This window comes from Schistocerca gregaria, chromosome 3 (genome assembly GCF_023897955.1).
Source record: "Schistocerca gregaria isolate iqSchGreg1 chromosome 3, iqSchGreg1.2, whole genome shotgun sequence".
In the NCBI taxonomy this organism is placed as follows: Eukaryota; Metazoa; Arthropoda; class Insecta; order Orthoptera; family Acrididae; genus Schistocerca; species Schistocerca gregaria.
This window is the reverse complement of record NC_064922.1, coordinates 914,870,928-914,895,814: the sequence shown is the minus strand read 5'-3', so window position 1 is coordinate 914,895,814 and position 24,887 is coordinate 914,870,928. Positions and strand designations below refer to the sequence as shown.

Genomic DNA, 24,887 nt, shown 5'->3' with positions numbered 1-24,887 from the left:
TGAGGAAATCGACTGGCGTACAGGGTAGAAACAAGAGCTTCAGGAACATGAGCACGAACACCAGGAAAGTCTATTGTGTTTGATGATGAACTAACTGGTGCTGCACCAGGTTGGGACAAAAGGTTCTTAGGTGAGATACCAACAGCGAGCACACTAGCAACTGGTCTTATTAATGGAAAACCAAGATTCATGCAGGGACTGAGTGGTGGGTGCACAGAGTGAACGACAAAAATTTGAGCCTGAACAAATTACATTTTTACCAAAAATGAAGCAGATGTTTTCAGTGATCATGGGAACACTGGTAGGTGCATTATAGAAGGGGAAGGGGTAGCTCTTGACGAGACTGAACGGGTAATAAGTGCTCGAAAAGATGGGTAGGTTATTCGATGGAAGACCGAACTGGGGCACTGAGCCAGGTAAAACAGTTGTGGGGCTGTTAACTCTCACAGTGGTACTGGTTACGTCTGCCTTCTCAGTAGTGGGTGGCGTTTGGGAGGCAGGAACTGGGGAGGAACTCTCATGGCTAAAATGGAAGGAAGGAACGTGCACTGCTGTGGAGTCAGCCAAGTCTGACACTTTGGGTTTTCCTTGTGGAAGCGCTTCTGGATCGACCAGAAAGCTGCGGTCCTTCAGTCCGCTTGAAGAAGACTTTTCCCTTATAATTGCACCTACGGACGTCTTTACCTTTGCCACGCATGGCGTCGATGTTGGCACATGAAATGAGAGTTGCAAATACTCTCTTAGGATGTAAAGGTCGGCTACAGGGCGCATACACTACCTCTGGTATCTAAGATATTGTTGTCGCGCTTCGCAGCACATGGATTAACGAGTGGCAGTTTCGAAGCCAGTGTAGGAGCCCGACTGCTGTGATGAGCACGTGTGTTGGGCGAGGGGTCGTCGCCGAGCTGCCACACTGCTGTGTCCGCCAGCAGCGACACAGGATTTGGTAGTGAGTTGATATTTTTTATAATTTGCAGCTCGCTTATTAATTTAAAGGGTTTTTGTATGTGCGTAGCAGCAGACGGTAATTTTGATAATGATAGGAGTTGAATTCTTAAGGGAAACCATTGTTAGGCGAATAGATTAAGTATTGATTTTTTTGTAATTGTCAGGGAATTGTTTCACTATGCATTTAACTGAGAAGTATTTCAGTCTGTGTCCATAGTTTGACTAATTTGTAATATTGCTTTAATGCCACTGGAGGTAGATTTACATAAGAAACGATTGTTCAAAGAGCTTCTGGCGTTTTGTTAATTGAATGAGAAAGAATCGCTTTCAGAATACAGTTTTTTTAAAAATCAATTATGTGTTTGCGTTATCATTTATCGACTTTAGATTCGACCAAACACTTTCTCTTGAATTATATGTAGTTGTAGTAAGCAGCAGCAGCCGCAGTAACAGCAGGAGCCGCCATACAGAACATGCATTGCACTCAGCACGAATAATAGGTTTTTTATGTTTTTGTTAAATAATGGAATGCAGCAGATCAAGCAGTGGCAACAAAAAGACCAAGTAAGTTATATGTTGCGCACAGGACCAAATAAAAAAAAAGTTTAGGCGATCTCTGTAGTAGTAAAGTTAAGAAGAGTACAAGCACGAGATTTTCAGTAGAAAACACGAGATAAGAAGATAGAGCTCGCGACTTTCAGGAGTATGCCAAGCCTGGCGGCGGAGACTTCTCACAATGCGAGCAGGATCGTCTGTGGAAAGAAATATCATTGATTGTCACATAAATTGAGTTTTACAAATATTTAAAAATGAGTACTGAATTCTTTTCACATATTGGAATCTTAGAAACATACATGTGCGCACGGTCACCAACATGTAGTCTATGAAGTACGTACCTCTGATACAACTAAATAGGTATTCTAAAAATGTGCCGAAACATAGCTCCTGTTCACTTACCACATTGTTCTACACGTTTTCTGTTTAACTCCCATCAGTTTCATTAATTAATATTAGAATTACGAGATCACTAGTTTCTTTAAAGTACGGTAACTACAGCTGAATTAATACTTAAGTGAAATGAAAACATATCTGTTTGTTTTATAAATCATGAGAATCGCAGTCTTACTTTGGGCAGAACCCCTTCCTATTATTACCTTACTTACGCTATTATCTATTCAGCCTATTGACACATTTACAGTATGGGAAGAGATGTTTTAGCGAAAATGTCCACCGTTAACAGTGTAACATTTTATCGAATAGCTCCCGTTGGTCCGACGACGATTATATTGCTTACACAAATGTGTCATTAGATGAATTACGAAGGAGAGGAATAATTATAATTTGTGACAAAATACAAGTACCCTGCTATTCGACGTAAAGCTGGTAATATTGTGACTGAAAGGAGTAGCCAAATCAAAAGGATTCTGTTATACTACAGAGACGCAAATACATCGGAAAGTACTCACCAGAGCCCTCATGTCGGCTGGCGCTGAAAACCGGTGGTGTTCTGTGCCGCTGATGAGCGGGCTTAAGTACTCATTGCTGAGAGTGACGCACCACTCGGTTATTTCTCACTTCCTGGTGTCATTTTATCACGCTCACTCTCGTATGTAAGTAGTCTGCCGTACCGTTCATGAAGAGATAAGCTACGTTGCACCACGCTCCTATCACCGACATCTTCACGTAGGAACGTTCCTGATTTGGTTTTCCATCTTCCCGTTTACATAGTCACTTTGTTCTCCCAGTGTTACTTGCTCCCAGTATCATGTTTCCTTTCACTAGTGGGAGAAGGAACTGGGAATGTACATTTGTTTTTTATTCCTTTCTATTAGAGGATATGACGGACTCAAACATTTTTAAGCAGTTCTTCTTAACCCTTCGTTACTTTCTTTGTCCCAGAAGTACGTATCTGATAAACAAAATTTTTAAGAGGGTAGTTTCAGGCCTTAATAGCGGTGATGTACACTGAAGACGCAAAGAAACTGGTACATGTGACTAATATCGTGTAGGGCCCCCACGATCACGCAGGAGTGCCGCAACACGACATGGCATGGACTGGACTAAAGACTGAAGTAGTGCTTGAGAGAATTGAAACCATGAATACGTAACAATACGAGGGGGTGCATATCTCTTCTGAACAGCACGTTGCAAGGCATCTCAGATATGGTCAATAATGTTTATGTTTGTGGGCCAGCGGAAGTGTTTAAACTGAGAAAAGTGTTTCTGGAGCCACCCTTTAGCAATGCTGGACGTATGGGGTCTCACATTGTCCTGCTCAAATTTCCCAACTTCGTCCGAATGCATAATGGACATGAATGAATACCGGTGATCAGACAGGATGCTTACGTTCGTGTCACCTGTCAAAGTCGTATCTAGACATGATATGGACCGCTGGATCACATATCACTCCAACTTCACATACCCCACAACACTGCACAGCCGCCACCAGGTTGTATAGTCCGTTACTGACATGAAGGGTCCATGCATTCATAAGGTTGTCTCCATACCCGTACACGTCCATCCGCCCGATAAAATTTGAAACGATATTCGTCCGACCAGACAACATGCTTCCAGTCATCAACAGTCCAATGTCGGTGTTGACATTGCCAGGCGAGGCGTTAAGTTTTGAGTGCAGTCATCAACGGTACATAAGTGGGCCTTCTGCGCCGAGAACCCATACCGGTGACGTTTAGATGAATGGTTCGCACGATGACACTTGTTGATGGCCCGGCACTGAAATCTGCAGGAATTTACGGAAGGGTTGCACTTCTGTCACGCTGAACAATTCTCTTCAGTCGTTCTTGCAGGATCTTTTCCGGTCGCATCGATGTCAGAGGTTTGATGTTTTCCGGATTCCTGATGTGTACGGTACACTCGTAAAATGGTCGTACGGGAAAATCCCCACTTCATCGCTACGTCTAAGAGGCTGTGTCCCATCGCTCGCGCGCCGACTATAACATAATGTTCAAACTCACTTAAATCTTGATACCGTGCCATTGTAGCAGCAGTAACCGATCTAACAACTGCGCCAGACACTTGTTGTCTTATTTAGGCATTCCCGACCGCAGCACCGTATTCTGCCTGTTTACTATCTCTGCATTTTAATGCACATGCGTTTAGCGGATCGCTTGCCGCTCCAGTGTATAACAGTGACATACGGTACCCATCTTCAGTCAGGGTTTCCATGTTCCGCATCAGGCAGTCGATGGTGTAGTTCCTCTGAAATATATACCATCTGTTTTTATCCCATCCTGGTCTTTGGTGTGATAAGGAACTCGTAATCCGAGATTCGAGATGTATAAACGTTTATCAAAGAGAAATATTCACTACTCTGTCAAAAGCAGTGTGCTCGGTCACAGTCATTACTAAGACGTCCCTTATAAGACATCGCTCATATTGTATTAACGCTTCCGGCAAGGTGTAGTGGTGGAGCATGTACAGCAGGGCGTGCCAAACTTCACGCGTGCAGCGTGTATGAGCTGTGTACGGGACAAGGGGAAGTCAGTCCCTCAGATTTTCTCGATCCCTTCGCGGAAGCACTCAGAACAGCGTGACATTTCATTTAACGTAGCAGTGTAGCACTTTTCGGTCGGTACAACTCTGAATTCGGCAGAATATTGGTGTCAACGCTGTTTACTCTTCGCTGTTTGTACGTGGTATGAAAGACGTTCACATATCCTGCGGCTATTTATACAAAAAGAGGCAGTCACAGCCCTTTAAAATGAATGCGAACGACAGGAGAGAGAGAGATATGAGAATTCTCAGTTCGCATAAGTGTAGTGTACTGCACTTTTCTATGAAACATTACAGTACTATGTGGAAAGATGTTACAGATTTAACTGATAACGAATGAGCAAAAAATTACAACGATCGACAGACGGGATTCATCGTTCTGTACATCAAGAAGCACTTTCTGCTAAATTTGCAGACATGGAGCACATGAAGAAATCAATGGTACGAGCAGTACAATTTCTAAAGTCGCACGCATTATACCATTTCCAGCTGCAACATTTTCATTTGAACTGAATAAGGGGTGTGGAGACATCATATATTACTGCAAAGTTCGTTCGTTGAGTCAAGAAGTATGCCATGAACGATTTTTAGATTTGGAGCTCAGAATTGTCGAATTAGCGAAGGAAAAAGGAGTGCAGGTACGAGAATTAGAACACCCGAAAAGGATTGCAGAATTTTCATTTAAAGTGGACTTGACTGCAGACTGCCCACCATAAGATACTGCTAGGTAAGTTCGTTCCGATTTGATGGTGATGCATTTAAAAAGAAAATCTCGTTGTGGGAGGGACACATTCTGACAAAGACAGTCCAGTTCTCTTAGCTCATTGGCGTCAAAGAAAACGCGAGGTTTGAAAAATACTCTGTGACCATGAAAGGATTACAAGAATATTTTCCTAAACGTTTTCAGGAGGTTGCCAATCTTACATCTGGTTTCAAGCTATTTTCGGTACCGTTTGCCGTTTCAGTTGAAATTGCCCCTGGCATGTGCAGAAGCAACTGTCTGATTTGCAAGGTAATTCTTGTTTTAAAGATAAATGTCTACAACGTCTATATTGCTTTCCTCAAGTAGAGTTTGCGTGTATACACTAAAAGGTCGCAAAAATGCTAAAGTATTTCGATCAATGTATGTGTTTCAGAGAGGTTTTTTTCAATTATGAAACTAAATAAGTCACCGTTACGTGGCATCCTGAGTGCGACAATCTGTGAAATTGTCTGCGTCCGTCCGTATGCCAACAATTTGAATCAGAAAGAATTGTGTTTTGCCTTCAGGGATCTGTGCTGCTGAGAAAAACTCGTATGTAGGGCGACTACGGTGTCATTCTGATCCGGATAGTTCACAGTTTACCTCTCATCCCCCTCCTCAGGGTCAGACAGTGTAGCGTGGTGGTGGGGGAAATGTGTCGCGCAGGTTGGGCGCTATGGTACTCGTAAAAGGTCACGTGGCCACTCCTGATATACAGGATGGCCCAAACCTTGAGTACAGTTGGTACACACGGTAGATCATACTGAATTGTGTATTTGAGATCAAGGAAGCAACGCCCGGAAATGAACAAAGATGGCGATTCAAGGACGTGTATGAGCGATGCGTATGAGGCACGACTTTGCAAAGTACACGTTTCTCATAACGAACAACCACCTGTCGCACTGGTGTTGGTGGCGTGACACTGAAAACAATACACGGTCATTTATGATATGACCCCTCTGAAGTTGCTCAAACTTAATACCTACACTACTGACCATTAAAATTGCTGAGAAATCAGTACCCAGAACACCCACCGCTAGCCGCAATAGCGGCCTTGATACGCCTGGGCATTGAGTCAAACAGAGCTTGACGTGTAAAGCTACAACTGCCTATGCAGCTTCAATGCGATACCACAGTTCATCAAGAGTAGTGACTGGCATATTCTGACGAGACAGTCGCTCGGCCACCGTTGACCAAACATTTTCAGTTGGTGAGGGACCTGGAGAATGCGCTAGCCAGGGCAGCACTCGAACATTTTCTGTATCCAGAAAGGCCAGTACAGGACCTGCAGCATGCGGTCGTGCATTATCCTGCTCAAATGTAGGGTTTCGCAGGGATCGAATGAAGGGTGGAGCCACGGCTCGTAACACGTCTGAAATGTAACGTCCACTGTTCAAAGTGCCGTCAATGCAAACAAGAGGTGACCGAGACGTCCAACCAATGGCACCCCGCCATCACGCCGGGTGATACGCCAGTATGGTGACAACGAATACACGTTTCCAATGTGTCTTCACCACGATGTCGCCAAACACGGATGCGACCATCATGATGCTGTAAACAGAACCTGGATTCATCCGAAAAAATGACGTTTTGCCATTCGTGCAGCCAGGATCGTCGTTGAGTACACCATCGCAGGCATTCCTGCCTGTAATGCAGCGTCAATGGTAACCGCAGCCATGGTCTCCGAGTTGATAGTCCATGCTGCTGCAAACGTCGTCGAACTGTTCGTGCAGATGGTTCTTGTCTTGCAAACGTTCGTCCCCATCTGTTGACTCTGGGATTGAGGCGTGGCTGCACGATCCGTTACAGCCATGCGGATAAGACGCCTGTCATCTCGACTGCTAGTGATAGGAGGCTGTTGGGATGCAGCACGGCGTACCGTATTACCCTCCTGAACCCACCAATTCGATATTCTGCTGTCATTGGATCTCGAACAACGCGAGCAGCAATGTCGCGATACGTCAAACCGCAATCCGCAACCGAAAACTGTCAATCCGACCTTCATCAAAGTGGGAAACGTGATGGTACGCATTTCTGCTCCTTACACGAGGCATCACAACAGTGTTGCACCAGGCAACGCTGGTCAACTGCTGTTTGTGTATGAGAAATCGGTTGGAATCTTTCCTCATGTCAACACGTTGTAGGTGTCGCCACCGGCGCCAACCTTCATTTGCATATCACAGCATCTTCTTCCTGTCGTCAAATTTCCGCGTCTGTAGCACGTCATCTTCGTAGTGTAGCAATTTTAATGGCCAGTAGTGTAGTTGTCGCGATGGAACTTTAATTGTTATTATTTGCAGCCATACATTTAAAGTGTGGAGTACTTCGACAGATTGTACTGAAAGATGTTTCGCTACAGGCATTATCCTAATTGAAATACAGGTTGACTATTACATAACTATATGAAAAAAAACCTGAATTAATTACAATCTACGGCGTGTACACACGTTATTCAACATGTAAGCATCACTACAGATATTGAGCTTAGGGCCCATGGTACATCCAAAGTTCTTACGGAAATGTAAAGCAAAGAGCGAAAATAAATTCCCTTATGTAGGTTTGCCGGTAATGTTACACCTGCGTCCACCATACCGACCTTAATCAGCAGCAGTTTTGAAACATTCCAATACCTTACTTCACACTACCGTACAGTGCAGAACTCCAACTTCTGCGACTGTACCGCTCCGCTGCCCAGGATCAAGTGCTCTTCCAACCGAATTCGCCTAACCGTTCCGCTTACAAACGTGGTGGGGGTGGCGCACCAACCTGACAGAGCCAGTTAGCGAACATACGTGTCATCTCTGCCCTGACCTGCAAACCTTGTCTCTGCTAAACTTGCTCACGTTTGGGGGTTGGTACTACCCTACCGCAGAATGACCATTCATGCAGTGTTACAATCTCTGCTTAAAGCTTTCTGCTAGTTCACACTCCCTCCTTTATACCGTCCAGGCCGCACAAAGGAAAGGAAAATGAGAAACCTGGTACACTGGTACACAACAGAAAAAAATTCAATAAATAACACTGTTTAGTCCATTCTCTCCATTTGGACACCACCTGCAAGAGCATAAACTCTTCCTAATAATTTCTGCGTGCTAGAAATTTAATAAAGCATTGGAACGGTACAAGTTCCGTTTCAACAGGCACATATATCAATGTATGGCAACTATGAAATAAAACCGATAACTTCTGTTGTAATCGCGGTGAAGTGGCATTTCCTCAAGGAACTGTTCAATGACGCCTTTTGGTAAAGTAGGGATAAAGCTTGAAGATTGTCTTGAAATAAAAGTACCAGGACAAAACGTGGGCTGTACATCTACGTGTACATCCGTATTCAGTAAACCACTGTCGAGTGCATCGCAGAATATGCTTCCAACTGCAGAACGTATTAATGTTTCCTGACACATCTCCGCAGTTGCGGGCCAGGGCTGAGAGCCAGGAGCATTCTTTGTAACTAACTACACATCCAAGGCTAAGCTAATCCGCGACCTTTGGTCGGCCGAACCCTTGTGCCAACTCGTATCGCTGGCCGTAGTGCACTTTGAGACAGGCAGGTGCATATTAGATGTTTAGTTCTAATTGCAGTTCTATGCTTATATCAGACTATTTTTTGTACGTAAACTATCCGGTTCACATTTTGATACTCTTCTTCATTTCAGATAGGGGAGATTGGGGTGTAGCAACCTGCCTAACGTTTTGAGTAAATTTTTCAGGTCTCAACAATGAAAAACCTTTTTGGAATAATTGGGAGCCGTTCACTCAAATATTTTGGCAATGCAGTTTGCAAATGAGGATAACATAAAATAATTCAGAGATCAAATAATGTTGTGAATCACCTCGGTTCACCGGAGTGGCTGAGCCGTTCTAGGCGCTTGAGTCTGGAACCACGAGACTGCTACGGTCGCAGGCTCGAAGCCAGCCTCGGGCAAGGATGTGTGTGATGTCCTTAGGTTTGTTAGGTTTAAGTAGTTGTAAGTTCTAAGGGGACTGATGACCTCAGATTTTAAATCTCATAGTGCTCAGAGCCATTTGAACCCGTCACCTCGGTTCCGAGAGCTCCGGAGCCTGTACAGGAAATTGGAATAGAGATCAACATAAATATCACTTCCGCCCTTTTTATTGCTCATGAAAACCACACTTTACATGTTGTACCACTATACAGTGAGACCTTCAGAGGTGGTGGTGCCGATTGCTGTTCACACCGGTACCTCTGATACACAGTAGCCTATCCTCTTGCAATGATGCATGTTTGCATTCCTCATGGCATAGTATCCACAAGTTTATCAAGGCACTGTTGGTTCAGATTGTCCCGCTACTCAACGGCGATTCGGCGTACATCCCTCAAAGTCGTTGATGGTTCATGTCGTCTATAAATAGCCCTTTTCAATCCATCCCGTACATGTTCGATAGGGTTCATGTCTGTAGAACATGCTGGTCACTCTAGGCGGTCGATATCGTTATTCTGAAGGAAGTCATTCACAAGCTGTGCACGATGTCGTCCAAGAAGACGAATACCTCACCAATACGCTGTCGATATGGTTGCACTATCAGAGGATAGCATTCACATTTCGTACAGTCACTGCAGCGCCTTCCATGACCACCAGCGGCGTACGTCGGCCCCACATAATGCCAGCCCAAAACAGCAAGGAACCTATATCTAGCTGCAGTCGCTGGACAGTATATCTAAGGCGTTCAGCCTCACAGTGTTGTCTCCAAATATGTCTCCGACGATTGTCTGGTTGAAGGCACAAGCGACACTCATTGGTGAAGAGAACGTGATGCCAATCCTGAGCGGTCCATTCGGCGTGTCGCTGGGCCCATCTGTACTGCGCTGCATGGTGTCATGGTTGCAAAGATGGACCTCGTCATGGACGTCGAGAGTGAAGTTGGGCATCATGCATCCCATGGAGCACAGTTTTAGTCGTAACACGACGTCCTGTGGCTGCACAAAAAGCTTCATTCAACATAGTGCGTTGCTGTCAGTGTTACTCCGATCCATAATCAGTAGGTAGCGGTCATCCACTGCAGTACTAGCCCTTGGGCGGCCTGAGCAAGGCATGACATCGACAGTTCCTGTCTCTCTGTATCTCCTCCATGTCCGAACAACACCACTTTGGTTAACTCTGAGATGCCTAGACACTTCCCCTGTTGAGAGGCCTTCCTGGCACAAAGTAACAACGCGGACGCGATCGAACAGCGGTATTGACTGTCTAGGCATGGTTGAACCACACGAGCTGAGTACCTCCTTTCTGGTGGAATGACAGAAACTGAGCGGCTGTCGGACTCTCTCCGTCTTATAGATGCTGCTCATGTGTGGTTGTTTACACCTTTGGGCGGGTTTAGTGACACCTCTGAACAGCAACAGGGACTGTGTGTGTGGTACAATATCAACAGTCAACGTCTATCTTCAGGAATTCTGGGAACTAGGGTGATACAAAACTTTTTTTTGATGTGTATATATTTGTAAGAGGGTGAAACTTACTGGCAGATTAAAACTGTATGCCAGACTGAGAGCAATATTGGGACGTTTGCCTTTTGTGGGCAAGTCTTCTATCAACTTTCTTGTTGGTGTTGTTGGTGTGTGTCGGTTCGGGGGGGGGGGGGGGGGGCAGGTGGGAGTAGGGGGGGTGGAGGCACAACGATTGTAAGATCGTGGTGTAGGCTCGGCTCTAAGCACTATGGGACTTAACATCTGTATTCATCAACCCCTAGAACTCAGAACTACTTAAACCTAACTAACCTAAGGACATCACACACACATCCATGCCCGAGGCAGGATTGGAACCTACGACCGTAGCAGTCGCGCGGTTCCGGACTGAGCGCCTAGAACCGCAAGACCACCGCGGCCGGCCGTGGTGTAGGGAGAGGGAAGGAGCATGTAGGTGTGGTTCGTGATGCAAAACCTGGTCACAATGTCCCCATCACCTGTAGTGGGTGCTGTGTCAAGACAGCAAGTGTATAGAGTTCCATTTTTTGTTATTTTATTTATTTATTATTTTTTACGTTATACAAAAAATTTCCCTCCTGTGCTCAATAAGGATACACTATCCAAACAGCTCATGACCAGGAATATGGGGACATGACAAGAAACAGAAAGAAAAAGGATTGGAATAATGGAGGAAACAAAGAAGTATAATTTGGAAGATGTAGTGCACACTTGTTGAAGCACATGTTCTGCTCACTGGCCAGGACCAGGCTGTTACACCGTACCATTCCGAAAAAGGATGTCATGAAGTGTTAGGCACGTCCAATGTGGGGTACATCCCAACTGAGGTGGGTGTCATAAATTACACTGTGTAAGTATTCAGCAAATTGACGGTGGTAGTACGGCGTTCGGTCAAGTGTTATTTGAGCATCTAAAACGTGATACCAAACATTGCGCTTGGAGAGCGCCTTCTCGCTGAAGAGGTATGCTGTCGTCAGGCCCTTGAATCATGTTATAGCGTGGTGCTTGTTAAGTGGAAAATTTGAGTCCACCAGGAGGAGAAGGAATTGCAAACTGACAGCCATTGGTAACAGGGTTAGCATGCCAGTATTGTTTGCACGAGTTACCTTACATCATAAGCCGACGGACATCTGACTATGCCCATCAATATCCTCACTTTGGCAACACGTAGATAATGGTGATATGGCCAGGCCACGGTGAAGCGGCTGGTTTGTTTAGTGTTTACCATTTACGACATGGTACCACAGCGCTCGTTCATTGGTTATAATGAAGGGCTTATGAACGTTCTTCCACACCGATACCTGGGCGCAGGTTCTCCAACATATGGAGGGGGGTTTGTTGCGATAACAACATGCAACAGTCTTTTGCTCGTGTTCGACAAACTAGCTCGATATGTGGGAAAGTGTTGGGACAACGTGGGCCACATTGACAGGTGAGACATGGGAGGCCGGCAAGAGAACCTCCTAGAGGCTGTGGATAAGCGACAAGGAATGCCCATACCAACGCTTTGTCGTGGTAATTAAGAGTAAACTAGATGGCCTGTCTCTAACACAGCCGACACCGAGTCCTGTTGAAGTTGGAACAGCGAGGATGTCGTAGAAGATCTTAAAGAAGGTTCCTGCTGATACAAGGCGTACAAATGCCGCCTGGAATTCTCGTCCTAGGACCTTTGGCAGAGGGAAGTTTTGAGATATGTGTACCATCTTAGGAGGGACATAAGTCCTGACATGGTCCGCCTGCTGGATTAGATTCAGTGGTGGAGGTTGTGTTCTATGAGAGTTCGTATCGTCTGAAGCAAGTGGTGGTAGGCATTCGACACTGTACGATGGGTATGCCCTTTCGTCTTGGAGGCCATAATCGATGCTCCTAATCGCCGATTTGGCCACATTCAGTATGCTTCCCCAGGTTCGCCCATACTGTCGGATCCATGCGATGGAATTATATGTTTCCGTAAGTGTACGTGTCACGAGCAGGAGGTCACCCGCATATGCCCGGCAACGAACGTATGGCTGCATAGGGTGAGTACTTTAAGTCGCGCTAGGAGGCCTCCGATAATAGAGCGATACCAGTGCTGCAGTACTAACTGAGCTAGCCATCACAACTCACGCTTCGTCCTCACAGCTTCTTTACTTCCGCTAGTATATCGCCTCCTCTCTTACAAACTTCTCTTGCGAAACTTGCGGGACTAGCACTGCTGGAAGAAAGGATATTGCAGAGGCTTGGCTTAGCCACTGCCTGGGGGATATTTCCACAATGAAATTTTCGCTGTGACTTTTTCGAGTCGCGGTCCAGCATAGATTTTAATGTGGTACAGTTTTCTTCATCTCTTTTTGAGATAGCAGTCTGACGCTTTCACTTTTCTCTTTAGCTTCCTTATTTCCTCAGAATTTGTTGACGCTTCTTGTAGTGAACTCGTTTGGGGAGACGATTTGAGAATAGCAGTTTTAGCTCTCTTTCTTGCCACTCGTTTCTACCCTCGTATAACTCTGGGTATTGTTGCAACATTTTCCAAGCTAAAAGTAGGGAAGCTTGACCCAGTCGAGTTATTGATTTTGTCTATCGGTTTTCAGTACCATCTGCATACGAGAAAGACAAAACATGCAGTAGAATCCATTAATCGAAGAATGAAGGCGACCAGGACTTGACGGAACGGAATGTACGAGTAGGACACTGTGATCCAGTCGCATATCTGTTGAGAAAATATTCAGTGACCATCATAAGCATTTTTTTCCGAGTGAATTTTATGCAATCACAGCTAAGAACATAGTGATTTAGGTAGAAAAAACGTTGATTGTGAAGAAAAAACTACGACAGACATGCGTTGGTTGGAAACGGTCCACTTAGTTAGTCCAGTTAGTTATAACAGTTGAATAGCGACTATGCAACTAGAGCGCGGCAGCAGTAGCACCTTATTAAACCAGAACAGATATTTGTCGGTAAACACTTGCCTGTGTGAGCCCACTCTAGCAGCTCTAGACGAAATTTTATGGCTGGGGCTGTTCTAGGCCGGCAGTGGATTCCGTCCCGGTCCCCCTACATGGATAATATTATATACAAAAGTAAGTCTTTCTCTGGTTGTGATTACAGACGTCTATATACAAGTGGAATAGTAGAAGTTTCAGTTATTCCTAATTAAAACAGACATGGGTGCGAAAATATTTTCGGACCAAGACTGTTTAATTCAACAACAATCTTTATGCGGTTACTGTACCAGTCGCCCAGATGGAGTGGGAGACGTTTTATAAGTTCCATTTATATATTTTACGCTTATTGTAAGTACTATATTTGTTTTCCAAATGTCTGATCTTGTAAACTGCATAAATTAGTCTGAGACTACATTACTGTTATCTTGCTACACACTGATAAATACTATGGCTAACTGCTTAGTTGCTAAGGATAACATCGCAACAGTTCTCTTTTTGCCAAAATATATTTCACAGACTAATTCACGGTTGTTTTCTTGAAGATTTTTTCTTCCTTGTGCTGTGGTGGTCGTAAAGACATTTGAAACATATGATATGAAACACCTCTCCTGTTTTGTTAGCCATAATGCAAATTCATTACTACATTTTTCATACTTCCCATTTCCCTCTTCTTGCAGTCTACTTCCTTGCGCACTCTTAATTTATTGTTGATAGTTATAGCTGCTCTGGTTTTTATTTTTTCTGTTGATGCCTCCGTCAGTAAATGACTCAAAAAGTGTGTTGAAACATATTACTTAATAAGTTAAGGAACATGTAAGAATAAGCAAATGAAAATTAAGCGGCGAAACATATTACTTAATAAGTTAAGGAACACGTAAAAATAAGCAAACGAAAATTAAGCTGCAACTGCATTTTTATTTACATCAGTAACAACATAGCGTACACGATTTTCTAGACATGGTTGTCTTTCGTCTTTTTATGGGGCACATTTCTAGACCTACTGTTTAAACAACAGTGCACATTCTGTGCAGACAGCTTAACAGTTTCTCTATGCTCTCTCGTGAATACGTTTGTTTGTCAGTGAGGCAAATAATCGCAGTCATGAGTTAGCAGCTCGCAGCAGCCGGTCCACGAACAGGGACACCAGCGACTCCGATGGCTCCACGATGACTGTTCATTAAAACAGCAGTCTGTTGTACTGCACAGTAGTAGAAGGCCAACCACCGAATGTGATGGTGTTCGAAGGCACACTGTGTGGAACAGTTACGGGATGTCCCATTGTACGAACAGGAACGCCACCGAAGGTGACGGTGTTCGGTGACACGATCCACGGAGCAGCGTAATTGATGGTGTCTGCAGACAGCCCGGTGGGAGCTGCAACCGACGGACCGACGATGGCACACGCTGGAGAAAAGGCAGCGGCTGCCGGATCCCCAGCAGTGTAGACTGCTCCGATCTGTAACCAGTAAGGCGGTAAATACTGATGGTATCGCAGGAAATAACAATTACAAAGCCACAATTTACTACGTTATCTACACTACTGGCCATTAAAAATTGCTACACCACAAAGAAATGCAGATGATACACGGGTATTCATCAGACAAATATCTTATACTAGAACTGACATGTGATATGTGATTACATTTTCACGCCATTTGGATGCATAGATCCTGAGAAATCAGTACCCAGAACAACCACCTCTGGCCGTAATAACGGCCTTGAAGCGCCTGGGCATTGAGTCAAAGAGAGCTTGGATGGCGGGTGCAGGTGCAGCTTCCCATGCAGTTTCAACACGATACCACAGTTCATCAAGAGTAGTGACTAGCATATTGTGACGAGACAGTTGCTCGGCCACAATTGAGCAGATGTTTTCAATTGGTGAGAGATCTGGAGAATGTGCTGGCCAGGGCATCAGTCGAAAATTTTCTGTATCCAGAAAGGCCCGTACAGGACCTGCAACATGCGGTCGTGCATTATCCTGCTGAAATGTAGGGTTTCGCAGGGATCGAATGAAGGGTAGAGCCACGGGTCGTAACACATCTGAAATGTAACGTCCACTGTTAAAATTGCCGTCAATGCGAACAAGAGGTGACCGAGACGTGTAACGAATGGCACACCATACCATCACTCCCGGTGATACGCCAGTACGGCGATGACGAATACACGCTTCCAATGTGCGTTCACCGTGATGTCGTCAAACAAGGATGCGACCATCATGATGCTGTAAACAGAACCTGGATTAATCCGAAAAAGTTACGTTTTGCCATTCGTGGACCCAGGTCCGTCATTGAGTACACCATCCCAGGCGCTCCCGTCTGTGATGCAGCGTCAAGGGTAACCGCAGCCATGGTCTCCGACCTGGTAGTCCATGCTGCTGCAGACATCGTCGAACTGTTCGTGCAGATGGGATCAAGACGTGGCTGCACGATCCGTTATAGCAATGCTGATAAGATGCCTGTCATCTCGAGTGCTAGTGATACGAGGCCGTTGGGATCCAGCACGGCGTTCCGTATTACCCTCCTGAACCCACCGATTCCACATTTTGCTAACAGTCATTGGATCTCGACCAATGCCTGCAGCAGTGTCGCGATACGATAAACCCCAATCGCGATAGGCTACAATCCGACCTTTATCAAAGTTGGAAACGTGATGGTACGCATTTCTCCTCCTTACACGAGGCATCACAAACAACGTTTCCCCAGGCAAAGCCGGTCAAGTGCTGTTTGTGTGTGAGAAATCGGTTGGACACTTTCCTAGTTTGTTGTAAGTGTCGCCACCGGCGCCAACCTTGTGTGAATGCTCTTGAAAAGCTTATCATTTGCAATTCACAGCGTCTTCTTCCTGTAGGTTAATTTTCGCGTCTGTAGCACGTAATCTTCGTGGTGTAGCAATTTTAATGGCCAGTAGTGTAGGTCTATCAGCAATGAGGTATAATACAAGTGAGGCTAGCGATAAAATTAACTCCAATCTTCAGAACCATGTGATAAACAAAATAATACCATTGCCGTCCCAAGTCCTACCAAGGATACAAAATACCGCTTGACGGACTGAACAAGAAGGACATAAGCAAGTAGTCCTCTCTAGCCTCAAAGCTAGCCTTCATTTCTGAGAAAAATTTCTTAGTATGTACGTTTGGTGCAGGGTGGTTTATGGAAGCGAATCATGAGCAGGTGGTGTAGGAATACCAGTAAAGAACAGAGTAGTACATCCAAAAATTGTAGAGAATTACAGAGAATGGATTTCACCCAACAAATAGTCGATGATACTAGGTTACATACTTCTCTGACATCTCGAGTTTGGTGCGTGAGAGTCGTGTCGGACCACATCCTACCAGACAGGAGATCGTCAGAAAGAATTCAGACCCAAAGGTCAATTATCGAGCGATCATACTTGCCAGACACGACCTATCATTGTATTACGATCATTTAATATGTGAGGTTGTAAATATTCAGTGTCATCTGACTCATGCGTGTACCGAGTAATATGACGACCACTTGATAATGGTCATCGAAACTAAACAAAGAAGTGAAGTGTAGTTGTAGAGAAGTTTATTTTGTGGAATAATTTCAGAAACGAGTCAGAAACCAAATTCACTCCCGGAAAAGAAATTAAGCAGTTTATTAAGACTAAGTGATTTATTGACACATTTCAATTATAATTCTCGCAGCGGTCAGCTTCCACGGGTGTGTGGGATGAACAGTGTGTACCAGGACATGCTTCGTAGATACAACGTCTGTAACAACGTTGGTGGCCGCTACATCAAGCTGCTGTTGTAATGCATCGCTAATGTCCTGTACGTACAGTATGCTGGGTTCTTTTCTTGTTTTGGAATAGCGTAAGCACGTAAAGTTTAAGTGCAAACACCAACGAATGTTCCTCGACGGGTATGAGAGTAGACACTTGACACAACCATGGAAGTAATAAATGGATGTTTCGTTATGTTTCCTTTAGAATTGTTACCTAATACTTGTATTGCTTTAGAGTTGTTACCTAATACTGTACTGTGTCATGCCTAATTCAGTTCCTCGAACAGAAGTGTAAGAGTTAAACATCTGAACTGAAACCATCGTAAAACGGAAATGGTTATTTTGTAGTCAGGGGTTCCTATCAAAATTTTATGTACTAAATCCCCTCTAAAAGTCCTAGAAGTTGTAACGGAATTTACGAACACCCTGTACGAGCAAAACCACTATGACCTGTATCCTTAATCAATCATTGAAAATGGCTCCCCACAATCACAACGAATCGCGGAAATGCTAAAGTATCCCTGGTACTATACAGACGATTTGCAAGTCTTCTTTAATTCGGTCAGGTTGGATATAGTGTGTCCTATGAAGCCCTTGCTACAGAAATATTATAAGACAGTTCGATCGTTAAAAATCGACTGTAAACAACTGAATTTCCGATGTTTTACCTTAGATGCATTGTCCTTAATACTTTTTCTTGAAAGCATTAATTAGAGATGACTTTCTACTCATTAGCTTATGGAGTGAACTAGCAGCAGCTTGTTTTAAATCTGTCGCTAAGTAATCTTGTTCACAAATATTATATTAGGCCTGAACACCACTGCTAGACAAGGGCTTCTCCAGGCATCTCATACATCACTGTCCTCAGTTACAGACATCTCTGTTAGCCCGCATATCGTCTAATGGCACCTACCCACATTCCACGATTCACACCTTGGTATCTTCTTAACTCTTGATATCCAACAATGAATGGTCTGTGTTTCAACTTTTTATTTCTGTGGTAATTAGTTGTCTCTCGTCAGTCCAATATGATTTACGTTTCCGTACATTTCATAAATCCCTTTAGGCAAAAGTACTTCACATCCGTTTATCCATGAGGAATGTTGTCTTTCTATTCATCGAATAATTGTTGTCAACTGTCTTATACAACAGCAAATAATCATCTGCTGAATGAGCGAGTGATTACCACAGCAGAGTCACTGTCTGTGTCTGCTAGACAGCCTCTTAAGTTCTGTGTCCTCTCAGCCTGATGCGTGTGTCTGCTTTACTTAAAATGTTTGGCTTTTTAGACAAGGGCAAAGCCGTGAAAGCTCATAAGTGTTTCCTGCTGCTTTACATCTAGGTGGAAGGTAATTAGCTTGGCTTCCTACAGTCAGAGCCAGTAAATTTTCAACTGCGTATTTTTTTTAGACCATGCTTCTGTTTAATGTTTGCTTAGGTTCACAGCATTGCTCTATACACTTACACTTCGTAAGGTGAAAACGTTAGAAACGTAAATGATGTTCGCTACCTGATTCTGAAACCTGACACGCGTGTCAAGAATTTGCGCCTGGTAGACATTTAGATCGCGGAAAATTAACTTTATCGACAATACTTTTGACCAAAGACACAACTGAATGTAAAGCTCAAGTGGATGACGGATCTCTAAAATTAGGAATCCCTAGGCAGTCGGAGAGCTAATGAAGATTTTAGTGTTTCTAACGTCAAACCATGTGAGTTATACGGTCGCAGGTTCGAATCCTGCCTCGGGCATGGATGTGTGTGATGTCCTTAGGTTAGTTAGGTTTAAGTAGTTCTAAGTTCTAGGGGACTAATGACCACAGATGTTAAGTCCCATAGTGCTCAGAGCCATTTGAACCATTTCTTTTGTGAGTTATCTCTGAGTGATTAAACAATTCTTTAGCATAGAATTAAACACTAGAAAATTTTTACTAAATACTGGGACATCTATTAGTTCTAGGTTATTAAAAATACAGTTAGAGAAAATGCATTAGTAGTGGTACACAGAGGAAAATGTGTATTTCTATGCCATCTCAGATCCTTTTTTCGTGGTGATTGGTTGCATATTAAGCAGCTTAGAATGTAACACAAGATGTGACTGTTCGTTAAAGAGTATAGTATGAATACTGTTATGAGTGTACGTTTTATTTAGATACATACAGATATTGCCCTTGTACTTCCTTTAGTCGTCTGTCAACACACAACATACGCTATAACTTGAAACACATTAAGCAATGTACAGTCCGCTCGGCTGTGGTAAGCACTTAAACGCAGCGTTATTCCAAGTGCAGGGAGCTGTAGAAGATCATTAAACACAAAACCAGGTTATGCTTTCAATTTCTCACCTCACTAAGTTGGTCCAATGACAGTTGTTGCGGAGTCATCGCACAGTTGGACGGCGAGTCGGCGAGAAGTTCACCCTGAGTAGTGTCCACATCTTTTCTGCAGACGACAACGATGTCAGGTAAGAATCTGTCCTCCGTGCAAAGAACAGGAAACGGGTTGCTAATGGGAATATCAAAAATGGCCTTGTTAGCACTGGGAGGTGTGCACATCATTGCCATGGGCAGGTGCACGTTGACACTGTTATGTGAATTGCTGCAGAAAGGCCAGCAGGAAAGCCAGTAATTATTGGCAGTGTTCAAATAAGGAATGGCAGTGGCAAGTGCAGCAGGAGCAAAGCTACTGATGGGATAGCTATGGGCACTGGCAGGAGAATAATCTGCTTCCGTGTCGGCAGAGAGACTCGATGGAAAGTCGCTGGCAGAAGGATCCACAAAGGAGGTACTGGGCTTGTTGACAGGCTGAAATGCACCTGAAGTGCCTGCACTGACAGTATTGCTCATAGTTTTAGAAATGCTTTCTTGGGAGTCAACAGAGGAAGGGGCTTGCAGGTTACTTACTGGAATACTTTGAAATGTGTTGCTGGCAGGTAAGTTATCTTTGGGTGTTTCGGCAGATGCGGAGACACTGGACGTGTCAAAATCTGAGAAACTGTCTGCAGTATTAAGCGATGGTGATTTACCAGGGGTACTAACTGAGCCAGATGAGGGCACTTTGCTACCAGGAGACGGATTCACTGAACTGTTATCCTCCAACACTCTTTCTGAGGAGTTGTCTGCTCTTTCGGCGGAAGGAGACGAGTTGGGTGTTTCGGAGCTATCAATACTGAGAAGACGAGCAGCATTCGTAACCTGTGGCGATGTTTGAGAAGAACTAATGGAGCCAGTCAAGGGCATTTTGCCACCAGAAGCGAGACCTATCTGACGGTTGGGGTTCAATTTGCTCTTAGAGGAACTGTCAGGTTTTTTGGCAAAAGGAGACATGTTAGACGTTTCGGAGCTATCACTAACTTGAAGACTAACAGCATCCTTAGAGTCTGACAACGTTTGAGACGGTGTATTGGAGCCAGGTGAAGGCATTTTGCTACCGGAAGCGAGACCTGTCATACGGCTAGGGTTCAACTTGCTCTCTGAGGAAATGTCGAGTTTTTCGGCGAAAGGAGACAAGTTGGACTTTTCGGAGCTATCACTAACTTGGAGATTAACAGCATCCTTACATTCTGACGACGTTTGAGACGGGCTATTGGAGCCAGATGAGGCCAGTTTGCTACCGGAAGCGAGACCTGTCTTACGGTTGGGCTTCAACTTGCTCTCTGATGAACTGTCGGGTTTTCCAGCAATAGCAGACATGTTGAACTTTTCGGAGCTATCAGTATCCTGAATACTAACAGCTTCCTTAGATTCTGGCGACGTTTGAGACAGACTAAGGGAGCCAGATGAGGGCAGCTTGCTACCGGAAGCGAGACCTGTCTTACGGTTGGGGTTCAACTTGCTCTCTGATGAACTGTCGGGTTTTCCTGCGATAGGAGACAGGTAGAACTTTTCGGAGCTATCAGTATCCTGAATACTAACAGCTTCCTTAGATTCTGGCGACGTTTGAGACAGACTAAGGGAGCCAGGTGAGAGCAGTTTGCTACCGGAAGCGAGACCTGTCTTACGGTTGGGCTTCAACTTGCTCTCTGATGAACTGTCGGGTTTTTCGTCGACAGGAGACACTTTGAACTTTTCGGAGCTATCAGTATCCTGAAGGCTAACAGCATCCTTAGATTCTGACGACTTTTGAGACAGACTAAGGGAGCCAGATGAGGGCAGTTTGCTGCCAGAAGCGAGACCTGTCTTACGGTTGGGGTTCAACTTGCTCTCTGATGAACTGTCGGGTTTTCCTGCGATAGGAGACAGGTAGAACTTTTCGGAGCTATCAGTATCCTGAAGGCTAATAGCATCCTTAGATTCTGAAGACTTTTGAGACAGACTAAGGGAGCCAGATGAGAGCAGCTTGCTACCGGAAGCGAGACCTGTCTTAAGGTTGGGGTTCAACTTGCTCTCTGATGAACTGTCGGGGTTTTCGACGATAGGAGACACGTTGAACTTTTCGGAGCTATCAGTATCCTGAAGGCTAACAGCATCCTTAGATTCTGACGACTTTTGAGACAGACTAAGGGAGCCAGATGAGGGCAGTTTGCTGCCAGAAGCGAGACCTGTCTTACGGTTGGGGTTCAACTTGCTCTCCGATGAACTGTCGGGTTTTTCGTCGATATGAGACACTTTGAATTTTTCGGAGCTATCAGTATCCTGAAGGCTAACAGCATCCTTAGATTCTGAAGACTTTTGAGACAGACTAAGGGAGCCAGATGAGGGCAGCTTGCTACCAGAAGCGAGACCTGTCTTACGGTTGGGGTTCAACTTGCTGCCTGATGAACTGTCGGGGTTTTCGACGATAGGAGACACGTTGAACTTTTCGGAGCTATCAGTATCCTGAAGACTAACAGCTTCCTTAGATTCTGGCGACGTTTGAGACAGACTAAGGGAGCCAGATGAGGGCAGCTTGCTACCGGAAGCGAGACCTGTCTTACGGTTTGGGTTCAACTTGCTCTCTGATGAACTGTCGGGTTTTCCTGCGATAGGAGACAGGTAGAACTTTTCGGAGCTATCAGTATCCTGAATACTAACAGCTTCCTTAGATTCTGGCGACGTTTGAGACAGACTAAGGGAGCCAGGTGAGAGCAGTTTGCTACCGGAAGCGAGACCTGTCTTACGGTTGGGCTTCAACTTGCTCTCTGATGAACTGTCGGGTTTTTCGTCGACAGGAGACACTTTGAACTTTTCGGAGCTATCAGTATCCTGAAGGCTAACAGCATCCTTAGATTCTGACGACTTTTGAGACAGACTAAGGGAGCCAGATGAGGGCAGTTTGCTGCCAGAAGCGAGACCTGTCTTACGGTTGGGGTTCAACTTGCTCTCTGATGAACTGTCGGGTTTTCCTGCGATAGGAGACAGGTAGAACTTTTCGGAGCTATCAGTATCCTGAAGGCTAATAGCATCCTTAGATTCTGAAGACTTTTGAGACAGACTAAGGGAGCCAGATGAGAGCAGCTTGCTACCGGAAGCGAGACCTGTCTTAAGGTTGGGGTTCAACTTGCTCTCTGATGAACTGTCGGGGTTTTCGACGATAGGAGACACGTTGAACTTTTCGGAGCTATCAGTATCCTGAAGGCTAACAGCATCCTTAGATTCTGACGACTTTTGAGACAGACTAAGGGAGCCAGATGAGGGCAGTTTGCTGCCAGAAGCGAGACCTGTCTTACGGTTGGGGTTCAACTTGCTCTCCGATGAACTGTCGGGTTTTTCGTCGATATGAGACACTTTGAATTTTTCGGAGCTATCAGTATCCTGAAGGCTAACAGCATCCTTAGATTCTGAAGACTTTTGAGACAGACTAAGGGAGCCAGATGAGGGCAGCTTGCTACCAGAAGCGAGACCTGTCTTACGGTTGGGGTTCAACTTGCTGCCTGATGAACTGTCGGGGTTTTCGACGATAGGAGACACGTTGAACTTTTCGGAGCTATCAGTATCCTGAAGACTAACAGCTTCCTTAGATTCTGGCGACGTATGAGACAGACTAAGGGAGCCAGATGAGGGCAGTTTGCTACCGGAAGCGAGACCTATCTTACGGTTGGGCTTCAACTTGGTCTCTGATGAACTGTCAGCTTTTGTGGCGATAGGAGAAAGCTTAGATGTTTCGGAGCTGTCAGTATTCTGAATACTAACAGCATCTTTAGAATTTGGCGACGTTTGAGACGGACTCATGGAGCCAAGTGAGGGCATTTTGCTACCAGGAGTAACACCTATATTACGGTAGGTGTGCAAGTTGCTGCTTGGGGAACTGTTAGGTTTTTCGGGAGAAGGAGACAGACTAGATGTTTCGGAACTGGCCGCTTCAGAGTGGGCAAATTCGTTGCTAACTGATAAGGCGCCTTCTTTTCCCATGGTTGCTCCGACTCTGTCCCTCAGGCTGACAGCACCGGTTGCTCCTGCCTTTTTCGAACATGGTGACGGTGCGGCTTCCAACAAGACTCTAGGCCTCGCCAAGGCAACTGCAAGCAGTGCACACAAGACGACCTGCAAGAAAACAAGTAGAAGTGTTGTAGCACTCAGTACGTGAACAAAATGTGATTGTGATCCTTTTTCGTTATGAACAGACGACATTTGATACGTCAGTAGTGATGACAAGATATTAACAATGGATACTCGAAACTCGTTGGTGGGCCAAATTAAGGACACGCACCCACGTACACGCACACCCACGAACCCACCCACCCACACACGCACACACACAAACACAAACACATACACACAAAATATGAAATAAAATATCGTGCAATCCTCGTTGTACTGCTACCAACAATTTTCATATTCTCAATGGCTCTATTGCCATGCCACTCAATTTCCTTATTTACTGACGATGTTTGGGCAACGGTCTTGCCGCAGTGGCTACACCGGTTCCCGTGAGATCACCGAAGTTAAGCGCTGTCGGGCATGGTCACCACTTGGATGGGTCACCATCCAGGCCTCCATGTGCTGTTGCTAGTTTTCGGAGTGCACTCAGCCTCGTGATGCTAATTGAGGAGCTACTCGAACGAACAGTAGCGGCTTCGCTCAAGAATGCCATCATAACGACCGGCAGAGTCGTGTGCTGATCCCACGCCCCTCCTATCCGCATGACACGGCGGTCGGATGGTTCCGGTAGGCCACTCGTGTCCTGAAGACGGAGTGTACTGATGACTCTTGGTTCATTCAAAATTTTTCTTGCGAATTTGGCCACTTAAATTAAGACATTAAAACGTGTTTCTTTTTTTAATTTTGTGTGTGGTTTCTAACTGACACACAACTCTCATTATAGTTTTCATTCTGTCTGTGCAATGACAATTGATGCAAGTAATCCATTTGTTTAGAGACTGTAATTGACAAAAAGAAAACGATTACATTCATTAAAAAGTGAGCTGGCTGTTATTTTTAAATCATTTCTTAGGCTCAGAGTTTATCATTATTACTACAAAGTTGTGTGCCTGAAGAAACAATATCTGTGTCAACAAATGGTTCAAATAGCTCTATGCACTATGGGACTTGATATCTAAAGTCATCAGTCCCCTAGAATTATAACTACCTAAACCTAACTAACTAAGGACATCAAACATATCGATGCCCGAGGCAGAACTCGAACTGCGACCA

The 24,887-nt window shown here is 44.8% G+C and overlaps 1 protein-coding gene and 1 pseudogene across 1 annotated transcript in view; one reads left to right on the top strand and one right to left on the bottom strand.

Annotated features, from left to right (window-relative positions):
• Nucleotides 1-23,645, bottom strand: part of LOC126355688 (mucin-17-like) — a 59,004-nt gene extending 35,359 nt beyond the window's left edge. Inside the window, exon 1 of the mRNA XM_050006054.1 lies at nucleotides 19,662-23,645. Coding sequence (XP_049862011.1) covers nucleotides 19,662-23,645 — 3,984 coding nt within the window. The remainder of the gene's footprint in view (nucleotides 1-19,661) is intronic.
• Nucleotides 23,646-24,127: 482 nt separating this feature from the next.
• LOC126356715 (5S ribosomal RNA) lies at nucleotides 24,128-24,245 on the top strand (annotated as a pseudogene).
• The last annotated feature ends 642 nt before the right edge of the window (nucleotides 24,246-24,887 follow it).